This window comes from Opisthocomus hoazin, chromosome Z (assembly GCF_030867145.1).
Source record: "Opisthocomus hoazin isolate bOpiHoa1 chromosome Z, bOpiHoa1.hap1, whole genome shotgun sequence".
NCBI lineage: Eukaryota > Metazoa > Chordata > Aves > Opisthocomiformes > Opisthocomidae > Opisthocomus > Opisthocomus hoazin.
The window spans coordinates 58,921,094-58,935,909 of record NC_134454.1 but is presented as its reverse complement, the minus strand read 5'-3'; the positions used below and the strand labels follow the sequence as shown (position 1 = coordinate 58,935,909).

At 39.6% G+C, this 14,816-nt stretch overlaps 1 protein-coding gene across 4 annotated transcripts in view; it reads right to left on the bottom strand.

The window, feature by feature from the left end:
- Positions 1 to 14,816, bottom strand: part of ZNF462 (zinc finger protein 462) — a 91,337-nt gene that overhangs the window by 24,826 nt on the left and 51,695 nt on the right. For 3 of the 4 annotated variants that reach the window (XM_075411280.1, XM_075411282.1, XM_075411281.1), the window contains exons 6-7: positions 14,170 to 14,288; positions 9,789 to 9,980 (exon numbers count right to left, since the gene is read on the bottom strand). In XM_075411280.1, coding sequence (XP_075267395.1) covers positions 9,789 to 9,980; positions 14,170 to 14,288 — 311 coding nt within the window. The remainder of the gene's footprint in view (positions 1 to 9,788; positions 9,981 to 14,169; positions 14,289 to 14,816) is intronic. The other variant, XM_075411284.1, reaches the window with a different exon arrangement.

Sequence of the window (14,816 nt, the reverse complement as noted above, 5' to 3'; positions counted from 1 at the left end):
ACAAAGTCCTAAAGAAACTAAAAGGAAAATATCTGGAATGCTATTTAATTTCATCGGAATTAATTCACATAAAAAGAATATATCTCTGAAGAGTAACAGAGAAGTTCCAAGGAACTAAGAAAAGCAGCAGACAAATGGCTTCCTCTGGATAGAAACATATTTGTGAAACCAAATCAACAAGCAATACTATACCAAAAAATACCAACAAACACAAAATGTAGGGCCAAAAGCATGGAGGGTTGAATTAATAACAATTATTATTTTAAAAGGCATTAGATAAGGCTAAAAGCAGAATTTACGAGATTTAGGAACATAATCCCTTCTGAAATTCAATGGGACTCAAAATTACCAGCTCACTGAGTGGTAGAATAGCAGATAGTGATGAATGGCAACAGCTTGAAAAGTGGGAAGGTGGCAAAGCAGGGTGTCATACAAAGATTGTCAAGACTACACACATTTGTTCACTTTATGCCATGCAGCACTGACCTGGAAGGAAGAATATGTGGGAGGGTGAAATGTTCTGGCAATAAATTATGCTGAGGGGAGGGAAAGATAGAAGAGACTAAAATTCAGAGGGATGCAACAAAACATTCACGAAGAAGCTTAGGGAACCATAGAGTACAAGGAAGTTCTATTCATTGCATGTTTAAAAACAGAATATGAACCTACTCTTCTACTGAAAATCTGATTTCTACTAAAGAACCTTTACATTGCTAGGATGTTGTGAACAAGATGTAACAGAAACAGACTTTGTGTCCTTGTTCACACACTCCAAAAGACAAAAGGAAAGAGTAGTCACAGAGAAAATAAAGCCCTGGAATAAAACTGCAATTTAAAGGATTTACACACACACAAAAAAAAACCACCAACAACAAAAATACCATAAACCCAAAAACCTTGTTGGAGGAATTTATTTCAGCATTAGCTGTAAAGACCACTTTCTGGATCATTTTGGACCAGCTTTTGTGAGAAAGATGTTATATTGATGTCTAAGGCTCAGAAGAAGGCAACCAGAAAGACACATGGACTAAGCAATCTTATTTATTCAAAAGAGATGAGAAACTATATCCATGTTTCTTTATAATTTTGAATTCCCTTTTGAGTTATGTGCACACCTATCTCTGAATGGAACTGAGACAGGATATGTGCTATGCAGATTCTTGTCCTTATATCAAAATCATTTCAAAGGGATACGAATTTCATCAAAGGAGAAGAAAATAACAAATAATTTTATCATCTGAATTCCATACACAGAGAGAGTCTTATACTGCTGCCTATTGCAGAATCTTGGAGTTTCATAGTTGAGGTCAAGGAGAGAGTGACTATAATACTTTATTTCCATCAGAAGAGAAGGATCAGTCTAAAGGCTTCCCATGCCCTCCTGTTTTTGAGTATCCAACACTTCCAGCAATTCCTGCTAGCACCAGCTTTCAAGACAGGCACACCATGGTCATGAGCACTGCCTGAATCATTGCCCTGCTCTGCTAATGCTGTGATCTGGAAGAATCAGTTTTAGGGGTCAGGAAACACTTCATCATATAGCCATTTAATTTCTAGTTATCCCTTCTTTTCATCCATCCTCCGTACAACAAAATTTCTTTTCTGGCTTCAACTCAGTTTAACTTTCCTGCAGTTCTTTAGGTGAGTTGGCCACTTACTAGTCACATTTAGGCTGCACACAACGCTCTCATTGCAAACTAGACCCTCTGACTAGCTTTTCTACCATTTGCAACCTTTGCAACGCCAGTGCCAAGCCACTACAGCTTTCTGACCCCACCGGTTGCTTTGGCCATTGCCGTTTTCGCTTACAACACAGAGGTGATGCATGGGGAGTGCATCGTGTTTCCCTTCCTCTGGCATTCATGTTTCCCCTCTGTTTATCCACTGTCTTCTGTTTAAAGAATGTTGCAGGCTGATGATCTGTTGCCACTGGCTTATACTGGGTTAACAGTTCAAACTGTTGGTCATGCTTCAATCCTATATTCTTACCATTTGTTATTCAAGGAATAAATTTCCTACCGTCTAAATACAGGGTAGCACTCAAAACCAAGACTTCTGCTACATGCCAAACACTGGGATATCCATGTACTTACCTATATCCATAAAAAGCATAAAATAAAAAGTTCTCTAGCTATTCCTTATTCTGTTGAGCTAACTCAAACCTCGTAACTGGAAGTGCACTTACAGAAGAGAGGAACACAAACAGATCTGGAAATAGCTTTAAGCAAGATGCTGACTAAATCAATCTGCCAAAAGGACTTACTGGTAACAGGTTCTTTTCTGAATTTACAAAGATTTCCTACTTCGATTGATTCTTCACTCAGACAATAATCTACTGAGCTTTTTTTTTTTTCATCAGTAACCAAACTGTCTTCATGCTGTTATGTTCCATGATTTCGTTCTCATTTTTAAGGGCAATTAATCACATATTTTTCAGGAGCACCCCACATTTCTTTCTCTACTGCTCTGGCGCCTTAGGTGTTTGTATAAATACAAACACATAGCCACAAACACACATGCTGCTGTCACCTAAATGCTTACTTGCCTCTAAGCTTGAAATGAAGGGGGCAAAGAAATCCACCTTTTCAAGTACTACATTTTTGCATTCTGCTTTAAAACTGGCCCTAAAATTATACTGATGAAGTTTGGGGACTGAGGATCCATTCTAATCACAACTTGTAATTTGTTCTGGAGACCTCCAGCATACACCTTAACATCATCATCATCATCATCATCATTATTATTATTGCCAATAAAAAGGCCTTCTCTCCATCACCAGCTCTGAGTGATCTCAGATCACTTTGGGCAGTATTTTCAAACACTGGCACCAAAATGTAGTAACAATGTCCCTTAAACAAGAAATAAAACCAGATACTTCAACATCAAACTTTGGGCTGTCAACTATGATGATGACATGTGTCCATTCGTCACCAGCTAAAATGAGCCAGGAAGTTTTACCTCTGCGTCAAGCACCAAATCCCTCTAGCAGGTTTTAGATCAATAGAAAGTAACCGGAGACTCAGGCAACAGGGGTAATATCAGCTCGCTTATACAAGAAGGCTACTAACGCGTGGGAATGATAGCTTACAGAAATGCTCTCTTGCACAGCACTGGTCAAGTCATACCACGTATCCCTTCACAGCAATAGCACCCTTTTTACCCTGCATAGAGTGATCACAAATTCCAGGGACAGCAGTCGCATATGACAGCTAACAGAGCATCACCTACCACTTCGTCCCCTATCCTGAACATAAAAATCAGAGCCAAAAGAAAGCAAGAACTTCAGGAAAAAAAACAACAGGAGTCTAGATATGTTTCTTTCTTTCCCCTGTGGGTGCAATCAGGTCATTTCTGTCTGCCTAGAAGGAATCCAGAAGATGGTTCTTCCCTCATTTATTACTTGAGTCACTCCAACAACTTACTCTGTTTTCTCTCTACTCGCCAGGCAAGTCTTTCAGTCACAGACCAATCCAATTGTAGCAGGCTGGACAAATCCTTACAAATACATGCAGCAACCTTCTCCCAGCTGCATGAGTTCCTGTCTCCATCCTGTTGAATCCCAATTTTGCCTTTACCCACTCAGCTCAAGCACAAAAAGCTCAGGAGCAGAAAAAAGCACGATGAACAGCAAGTTCACCCCTGAGCACAGCCAATGACAGAATAACATCTCCTTCTGTTCCACTAGCCACAAAACTGTTCTCAACACACTGCAAGAAAAGGCCAAAAGCCAAACAACTACACAGCAGCGGAAGCGGGCTGCAGAGGGCAACGTCATCCCCAGTGCCCTAGGTCCTTGAAACAATGAGGAGTTAGGTCAGTAAACATGAAAGTGAGCAAGTCCTGCAGTTGTTCCACCAGTTCCTGTCAATCTGATGCAGGAGAAAAGTTCCCATCTGGTCAAACATCTGATAATTAGTTTAATGCTGACCACAAGAAGTAAGACACACTAACAAATACCAGACAGTTTTAACAAGCACTGGCAGGCAGTGTGGCCACTGGCAGCATCTCTGGGAAGGAAAGATAGGCAGTATCTGAGGGGAAAGCAGAAACTTGCTCTAGGTTAGAGAAAGAATGAACACGGCTGGAGAAAAAAAAGCAGCCTGCATGGAAGGATTAACCTGATACTTCAGAGAAGATGCACGCAGCATCACTCCTACAGCGCACAAAAGCATGCAGAACAAGTAGACAGCTCTCTGCAGCCTGACTGTAACTACAAAAGCAGAGAGTAGAGGCATATTCTGTACTGCAGTATGCAGATTACCGCCCTGCATCCTTAGCACCGATGCTATCCTTCCAACTCACTTTGTAATTAAAGCAATTAGGTATCAAAGCTTTGTGTGAATTTGCCCTGTAGTCACAACTTGCTCTGCCTTCCCCATCAAACAACAGTCAAACAAAAGGGTCTTAAACTTCAAAATAGTGGGGTCCAACCCCTTCTGCCCCCCCAAACCCCAAACTAAATACAAAGAAAAGGCTATTCTGCTGCAATACAAGTTTTTGGGCTGTGAAGACTCCGACCATTGTGGTCTTCCCCAAATGCAGCATTCATAAAACACAGTAGCAACAATGAGAGATAGCACCAAAAGTGAAGAATGATGGTCATAGCAACTTTCTGCCCTGATTGGAAGGTTAGAAAAATATCCCTTACGAAGAGCAACAGTACGCACAATTAGAAATAAACAAGACAGCCACAAACTACAGGATGGATTAAAAAAAAAAAATCAGGGGCAGTATGTCTGAGCATATCCAAAGTGGATCACTGTAACAATCCTGCCTCATTGGCACCAGCTGACAGAATTTTGTTGAAAAGGCTCCTTGCTTCCCTATGCTCTCCTCTCATTCTGTCCTCTCGTTCTGGTAGTACATGAAATTGCTTTAGCAAATCTGCTAAAGGCCCTCTGCACCCCTCAGGGTTTCATCTCTCAAGCGGCACAGAAGACACACATCCTGATTATACATTATCCACTTTGACAAAGTGTACAGAAATGGGAAGTGATTTACAGTTCTTCAACAACAGTCCCAAAACCATGACTTAGTCAAGCAGTTTTGTACCCAGCCTAGCTCTAGCAAAGCAAGCAGATGTATTTATATTTCAGTTTCTAGATGAGGCAAAGTTCTTTTCCACTGGCAAAGGCTAATGTTCAGAAGAAGCTGGAACAGGGCAATGGGTGTTTCACTTCGCAGTTTTCAACGCATTTCCTGCTGCAAGTAATTAAATTAAATGAAGAGGTTGACATACCATGTAATGGGAAACTCAAAAATCTTCTAGTTCTGATCCTGCACATGATGTGTGCTGGTATTAATGATAGATCCCGTTCGGTTTGCACAACAGTGAAAAGCATGATTATTGAGCTTCAAGGGCACACCCAAAGTGTGCTGCTTTCCACATTTCAAGAACTGGTTACTGCTAAGAAGGAATGATCTTGTACAATAGTAGCATGACTGAGAAGACATTGGAAGACACATACAGATCTGTCTAGTTTATCACTTGCACTCTACTGTTTTGATAATTTAATATTCTTTATTTGTAAAATTAAAAACCTATTATTTTTAATTACTGCACACAGTCACGATAAAACCAAATTTATAGGCTCCAAAACTGCCAGCTGTATGAATAAAGCACAGTACTTTGCTCTACAAAGCAGTTAGGCCAAACGCGTTATTTTCACAAAATAAAGAGCTACTCAGAAAAGCAGTAGTACTAGCCAGGGCAGTTTAGGGCAAGTATTTTACATGCTCCCAAGAAGCTTTTGCTGAGGATGAAGTCATAACACGAAACCATTTATCAATCTGTTGAGTCATCTGCTTTATGAGCTTTATGAGAATAGGCTGCACTCATGGATTTCTCCAGTTTCTCTACAGCCCTTGAATACAAGCAAACAGGGATAACACCAGTGCTTACACAAGCAGCATCTGCTGTCACGTCCTTTCTCCTTTGCTGATGATCACTCTACAGATAACACCTGTTGCTATTGTTCCTATTCCTGTTTTCCAGTGTTCAGTCACACGATTTTTTTGTCTCCGCCTTGCTTCCAAGTCTTCCTTAATGAAACAGACAGTAGTCTTCTAACGTTATGCCTTGACAACGCAGATTGTGGAATTCCACTGCCTTGCACCCAAGTCAAGAGGAACAGAGCTGACCCAGCACAGTGCAACACTGGAAACCCCTATCTGTGATTCATATTGCCCCACAGGACGACATTATCATCAATAAATCCATACAACCCTTCCGGGCAGAGTTAACACGAATATAAGTTCTGATTCTCACAAAGACTGTGAAAGAACATGGAAACAGATCTTCTTGGAGCATTCACCCAATCCTCCTAGCAGTTTGTAATATTTCAATTTACTTGCAGTTTTTATTGTGTAAGTTCTCAAAAGTGTAAAGCCACATTTCTGTGTAAAGGGCAAATAAGTAAGTAAATCCAAGCAAACAAAAAAGCCAACCACGCAAATGCAAATAAATAGTCAAATACCACCATTTCTTTCGTGCAAGAGGAAAAATACCTGTGAACTATCAGGAGAGCAACAGAGCATTTTACCATAATGGCAATCTTATGATTTCAACAAGACTTCGGTACCACAAATCATTCAGTGTCCCTACGCTATGCAAAACAGAAGAGTTGCGCTGGTGAGCAAGATCTGCTGTTTTTTTTGTGACTGTTTGTAAGAAAAACACCCCCAAAACCAAAAACTCATCACCCCACCCCCCAAAAAAACCTGAATGCTTTACCTCTAGTTAGATTAGGATACAATGAAAACAGGTTCCTCATATATCAAAGTATCGTCCAACAGGCAAAAAGAGGTAGGATATGAAGAGCAGCATCTTCCAATGATGTCTCTAAGAAAGCCTTGTCTGCTGACTCACCAAGACTGACACAATCACCTCCTTACTCTACTGCCCCGAGAGAAGCATACAAGCACTAAAGTGGTTGTTATGCTTTCTAATGACAATGCAGCTGCCAGGGATGTGCCTACCTAAAACATTCAGCACGTGCTGCACTTTAACTTCACTTCCGTGAAAAGTTTACCAAGCACCCAGAACATCTCTAGGATATACAGCTGAATACTTCAGATATGCTTGCTGCTACCGACACAGAACTAAAAGAGATGAATCACAGAAATTTAAATATATTTGCTTCTTTTAATGAATTGACCAATCTGAAAGAACAAAATAAATGTTCTAATAAAGGCCCCTCAGGGAACAATTTCTGCAGGAAAAAAAAAGCATCAGCAGAAGTTCCATTGAGCTGTTATCCCACAAGAGTTCTATTCGGACATGCACTCTGCTATTACAACTCAGTACCCTTTTCCCTTTTCTCCATTTTTACAGGACTCGAAAATTTGCAGGATGAGTTCTGCTAGCTCTTCAAATCTCCCCAACCATCCTACTCTTCTTCCTATTCTAACCACAATATTCAGCCACAGACAAGAACAGACCCTTTCTGCAACCATTTCAATTATACTAGCCGACTGCATACCTACCAACCTACAAAACAAGTTCGTAACAATGTGAGGCAACCTTTTGTCTGCCTTTCACCCCAGCCTTAATTCAATTTTGCATCTCCAGTGAATTAACTTGATCACAGCCTGCACTGCAAGGTTATTTATACACACTAACACAGGCGAAATCCAACTACGCTACAACATGAGCCCCACTTAATACTGGCTCCAGCAGGACATAATAGTGCCTATCACATAGACCTGCACTTCCTACTATTGTGACCAGTCTTTCACCTAGTCCTACATATCACCTGCAACCTGCAGGCTTAGGCCACAGAGACGTTCATTTATTCCCTTCTAAAAACCAAAAATAAATGATGTCCTAAGAGCAGCCATCATTAATTTGATTTGCTGGCAACTTCCTAATTTAAAAAAATTACTTAAAACAGGTTATTCCTTCCTCAAGCAATGCTGAAAATGTTAACACAATCATTGTAACACCTGTACTTATCTGACTAGCTCCCCAGTGGGTGGCTCCTATTATTGCCAAAGTGACTTAACCATTAACCCTGTTTAAAGATGTCCAAGCTAACTGGGACAAATTCTACCTCAGTTTCAGGCTGCAATACAGATCTAGGCAACAGAGTCAACCCAATGACATATTTTTGTTAATAGAGTCATCATTTTATGTATTTTTAGGAAGAGTTCCTAAAGGCTTTAAAATCATTTTCTACAAAGATCTGCACTCAAATTTTAACTTCACTAATCATGAATTTGAGCTCCTGGGATAAGCAAAAAAAGGAGTAAATGAACCATCCTTCTCAAATTGAAATACTGTCCTTCTGTATCTCTTAACACACCATTGCCACCAAAAGATTGCTAATACACAGGAAAGGATAGGACAGCCACCGAAAATTATTCTCCATTTCTTAGTCCGTAATGGAACATTTTTTTTAGAAAGCAATAAAAAAGCAGCAGAATACATCACAAGATGTACTCTGCTGGTCGGATTAGTTTAAGCTAGCATTAGCAAAAATAAAAGCTCAGTTAGTAAGGTCTTCATTGCACAGTTCCAGGCAACCTTTTGACAAAAGGTAGTCTGAAAGCAGCTGGTCAAAATCTTTTGGTAAGATTTTGATTCTGACACCAGAAGTGACTTGCAGAACCACAAAAATATTATTCACATCTCTTTTTCTTCAGTAAGGTATTTCTATGATGATTACTTTTTTCTTTAAATTCCTTTCTTCCCTCTTCTGAACTTCTTTCTTACATTTCACTCTTTCTTATTTCACACTTTTCTTCCATTGAGAAAGGAAAGAAGGGAAGATGGGAGATCAAAAATGCAGCAAAATGATTACTAATAATATTTACTGCCCATTCTCAGTTCGGCAGTAACCCAAGCAAAACCGCAACAACAAAAAACCCTAAGAACCTCTCAAACTTCTGGAATAAAGGTATTTTTTTCCCTCCCTCCCCCCATCCATCCCAGTTCCTTGAACATCTGCAGGTCTGAACCTTTTATTTATAGTCACCTACATTTTCCTCCCATGTCAATGCAACTCATCCAGGAATTAAGATTTTTATTCCCAAAGACCAGCTCTTTCCTTAATTGGCAAGAATTGACACCCAAAACATGCCTCATAAGCTACCACTTAAAAGCCTTCATACTTGCTGTGATACCAAACAACACCTCTTCTATGAGTCTGCATTTTCTCTGTTAACAGTGTCCCTTCCTCTGCTGCTTTCCAAATACCTTCTGCATACTCTTCCAGCACAAGGGGATTAACAGCTTTCAAAGAAAGCGAAGAAAAGAAAATGGTTCTCAGATTCTCCTTCCTGCAGATGTAGCTTAATATCTGAAAGTACTTTCGGTGTCCTCTGCAGCAAGGACAAGAAGAATAATTACTTCTACTGTCATTACAGGTTCACATTTTAGAGCTTAATCATGTGGTTTCACTGAAGTGCTCTACTGACAAGATACAGGGGTGTTTTTCAGGAGCACGGATGGAATGAGATGATCCCTTTCCCACTTGCTAGCAATAGAAGCTCTGCCTTTGAAAATCTTCTACAATTTAAATCTCTGCTAAGAAGTAAAGCCAGCATTGACATATTCCAAAGTCAACTAGTGACAGGACAAGTTAATGTGGTATGAACTGGTGAGGATCTAAAGCAGGTCACTTCCTACAACACCACGTTTAATCTTGGTTTTGATGCAACTTCTGGTTTTTCTTAATGATCAAATGAAGCTGCTTTTTGAGCAAGCTGCCTGCTGTAATTTTTTTTTGTAATAAAAATATTAAGTGGCACCTTAGACAATTAAATTCTTGCTCTGAGGCACCTCTTACCATTAGAGTCCTCCACTTCTTCAGCAGGAGTGTGGTTCTTGGAGGTGTGGTGGGCGTGTGAGGCTGCAAAGTTGACCATGCGGGGTCTTGGTAGTGTCAGTGCTTTCCCATGCACTTTCAAGGAGTGCTCTTTCAGCTGGCTGATTGTCATGGTGGAAAATGAGCAGGAGGAACATTTGTAGGCATGTTCACCTAGGTGAGCGAAATACAGGCAAGTCATCAGCTCACAAAAGAAACAAAATGGGGCCCCCATACTTCTCTTACTGAACTCGGCAGTAAAATTCCCGTGGACTCTTCAGCGAAAGACTGATCCCAAAGAGAACAAGCTATGTGCATCTCCTTGTTGGAGCAATCTGGAGTGTGCGGATACAGTCACCTGCTTTGGACCAAAGTTTCGCTTTCTGACAACCGCAGATCCAGTAACCGATGCCAATAAACAGAGACCAGACTCTTAGCATGCCTGTGTTGCATGGTATGAGAGAAAACAGACTCTGGGATGAAAATGGAGTCACTTAACTATAGCACCTCCAAATTTCTTTGGGAGCACAGCAACTAGAAAGGGTGAAGTCTTCTGTTTCTGCATGCAGCATATCTAGCATCCTTATTAATGAAGGAAGAAGGACACTATAAAATGCTAACAAGGGGCCGTCCAGAAAAAAAAAAAAAAAAAAATGAAAAGAGGGGGGGAAACATTTACATTTGGGGAAGGTTGCATTTTCCTTATGAAAAACCTGCCATTAGGCAGGAGTACTCTTCACAGAACTGGGAACCAAGTCAAGGCTGGTTTACTACAAGAAGTGATCATGGCAGTACCAAGAACAGTGCATATCTGTAAGGCTGTGTGAAAGTGTGTTATAAGTAATGAACAGTAGTGCATTTAATTTTGAATACATTCCAAGCAATAGAGACAGCAAACAAGGGGAAACAAATCCTGAGACAAGATTTGTTTTGCATTAAGCATGGAGGCAACTGGAACACAAAGTGAAACTGTCCCAACACAAACAATGTGATATTATACAGGTGCCAAGTTATTGTTTTGGAAGTGCCACTTCCATGTATAAGAGTAACACTGGCTACATATGAGTTGTACATGAAGTGCCAAAACTAATACAGGAATGAAATATTCATGAGTAGTAACAGAAGAACAAGAGTTCTGATAATGAACGAAGGAGAACATGTTTTCCATCTCTCAACAAATTTAGCAGACAGGTTCTCAAACAGCATTGTTTCCAACATTGGAAATAACTGAACCAAATGAGAATGTGAAAACACATGTATTGCAGCATGTCAGAGTAAGCACACCTGAAATGATCAGCAACCATCCTACACAAAAATAACTCCTACCCCTGTCTTCCAGAAGAACTACACTAATCATTTGGGCAAAACAGAAACTCTTAAAAAGCCTCTTTTGATACATATGAAAAAGAACAGGTCACTTAAGAGTCTGAAATGGTGAAACAAGAAATTGTCCCACATACTTTTCAAACGGCATTCCTCCCCTGCACATTATATTAGTTATATATTACCTTTTTACAAACAGAAAGAAAACTTTTTTGTATAGCACGTACAACATGTTGCTCAATGGAACAGGATAATATAGGGACAAAAGAAACTCCAAGGTATAAGATACCAGTGAGATACAGATATAGACCTTCATGTTTTGTTAGTGTATGAGATTCCTGGACAACAGTAGGCACCAACCGTGAACCTTAAAGCACCCCAAGACATTGAAGCAAATAGAGGACAATTACATATTAAGCAGTCTAGACACAACTAATAAATACATCCACTATTCAGCCATAACAGTTCAGGTCAACATCAGAATGAAAAGATGTGTTTGATTGCAGAGGAAAGACTACGGTTTGGCTTAACAGAAGCCTTCTGCACTTTTTTGACTGCTAGTTTTGCATTTCATAAAACAATTACGTTAACACACATCAAATAAATAAATCAAGAAATATATATATATGGTGTGTCTCAACACCAGATATGTACTCAAAGCATTACGTTCCAGATTACATAGAAACTGAGCAGGCCCAACACTCTGTCTTACAATCATCCATTTGTACATGCAGTGCATCCAGTGTCATGACTAATGAAGCAAGGACGCTAGAAAATACTAACAAAGGCCCCTCAAAAAATATGCAGGCATAAAAAAGAACAGGTGAGAAACTTCAGATGAAAACAACAGACAGCCCATTTAGAGATACTGTACACTGTTCTCCTCCATGCCAAAGGAGATGGCATATACTGGATGAAAAACAAACACCAGAAACACTGACTGGTGCCAGCTGTTAGGCAAGAATGCATTTTATAGTCCACTTAATTTTGACCCATTCCGACAAAATAAGGGAGAGAGGCAGACTGAGTAAAAGACTTCAGGATTCAGGATTGTACCGAATTTTGAAGATCTCCAGGAGACTTCAGAAAATTCAGGGGGATTGAAGTTTTCACTTCTAAATAAACAGATAATGAGATGATTGACAAGAGACCAAAAAAATGGTAACAAAAGAGAAGTTCAGAGAACCACTGTGTTATTTGAGAAACTGGGGAGTCTGAGGAAAACTCTTCATAACATCTTTATTCAGTAGTATATGTTTCTGAAGGATTGACTCAAAACACAACACAGGAAAGCTGTGACTGAAAAACAAGCATTTTTTTCTGTGATGTGAATATTCGTTTGGTAGAAATGGACTGAGGAAGAAATAAGCCTTTGGAAACCCTTTTACACAAGACATTGTTCAAGCACTATCTAAGCAACCATTAAATTGTGTTCTTGTATGATGCAAAACATGGTCCTTCAAGGACTGTCCACTAATCAAGTTGAAGAGCACAAAGTCATAATAAATAAATCAATGACTTACTTGAAGAGAAGTGTGAATTAAACATTAGCTGCACGCTAACTTTGGTTCTAAAAATCTGACAGGTTCAAACATGGTAACACGAAGTAGCTTAACTGTACAATAGCATAAAGAAAACATTATTTTATGGTTGGCAAAGACAAAGAACCATGTCACCTCTGTACAGCATGTGGGACTCTGTAAACTGGAACTGCTGCATATAGTTGGATTTCCTAGAAGGGATAGAATGCCATGGTCCTGTACAACAGGAGGTTGGCAAAAGTTAAGCTAATCCACAATACCCATCCAAGTACAGAAGAGAGTCCTGGCACAAGCACTGTAAAATCCGAAATCAATACAGGAAATGAAGTAGAAGCAACCATCAATCCCTCCTACATTTCTGTAGATGAAAAGTGCCTTTGTATCAATGGCAACAATTATCTTGGGTTTTTTATTATTTTAAATAGCAGACAGCTATAACAGGTCCTGCCTTTTCTCCCCATTTTACTATCTTCCTCCTCCACCCCTACCGGAGTATATGACATAGTGTAAACAAATACTAAAAAAAGAAACATACTTCTAGCCCTTTTGTCATCAGTTCCAGGAATTTCTACTTGCAAGTTTTAACAGCTGGGCTAGTTTTTTAGATTGGTCAATATTCTGTGATTTCCAACAGAGTGCATGTTTGGACTGTGGTTTGCAGGTTGATTTTTTTTGTCCTTTTAACTATAAAGATGCAACTGTAGCCAACGGAGTCAGTGGTTTTCGACTCCAGATTTCTGATAACCTTTCAATGCATGACGCGTAACAGTGCCAAGAGTCTAGGACCAAGGAATAAAGATAATGAAATTCTGAGTCTCGCACTTTTTAACAATCAAATGTGCAACACTTTGAGGTGACCGATCCTGTATGACACATCACCTTTCCAATTCTGGTTCATCAGAAGCATGGTTGTTTGCTTGGTTGTATGGATTCCATACTGCAATACAGAGATTTGCAAGACAAATTTCCATGTAGGATAATGAATCGTGCCATTCTCAGTCTGCTGCATGCAGACCTCACTCCCAAAATTTGCAGTGTTTGGTTTTAACATGAAAGCTAGTGTAAGACTCTACCAAAACCAAGGTGCAATCCACAATCCTTTTCCTAGAGTCTCCTAAAGCACAAACACAAATACAAACATAGAGGAGCAAAGGTCCATGCCAATCCATTAAAACAATGGTATAATCAGACTGATTAAATTCTCTGGGAAACAAGCAGAAATAATAAGAAAAAAATCATTCATATAAAAGAAAACAGAAGAAAAGGAAGGAGTTCTTGAAGTACTCATCACTGTTTTAAATTCTTATCCTTCCAAAAACATTATCCAAACTCACACTAATTCCAACACGTACATAGGCTGACCAATCCTGACTTGCCTTTGAAAACGTTACCCAAATTAGATGATAAAACTCGTGATTCAAATCAGCATCTCTGATCAGCAACAAGAATACACGGGCAATTTCAGCTGCTGGACTGCAAAACCGAGAGTGAAAACTTACCAGCGTGAGCCTTCAGTATATGGGTTTTCAGGCGGCTATTATATGAGGACTTGAATGGGCACAGTTTGCAACGGAATGGCTTATGGTGTCCATGATGGGTCTGCATATGACGATCCAGACTTGAAAAGAAAGAAAAGGGGAACATAAAAGAGTAAATAATTTCAACTATTCCTTCAGATGCAAAGCAAAACACTTAACAGCAATAATAAATCAAATAAGAGGCAGACCAGGCTCAACTATCCTTTCTCATACTCTCTATTAAATTTCAGTAGGTCTGCTTACAAAATAAAGTAAAATCTAATCTGAGGAAAAGGAGCAGAGCTGACACCAATTCTGTTATGCAGAAAGCAAGCCACTTAAATAAACTTACAGCACAAGATTAGTATAAATTAAATTATATCCAATCCAGACTTCAAGGACCAGCTGAAGAAACAAGAAACAGACAAGAACAGTAAAACTGTCATTACAGAATTTTTCTTTTTCTCCTGGTAAAAATTTTTGTGAAAATATGGCCCCTTTTGTCCTGTTGATGAAGAGGGGGAGGGAAGTATTTTTGACCAGCTTTACTGAGGAAGCCTTTCGGTTACAGCAGCAAAAGCAGATTAGAGATCCTGTTCTGGGGAGGGTGCCAGCAGGCTGCAGTTGAT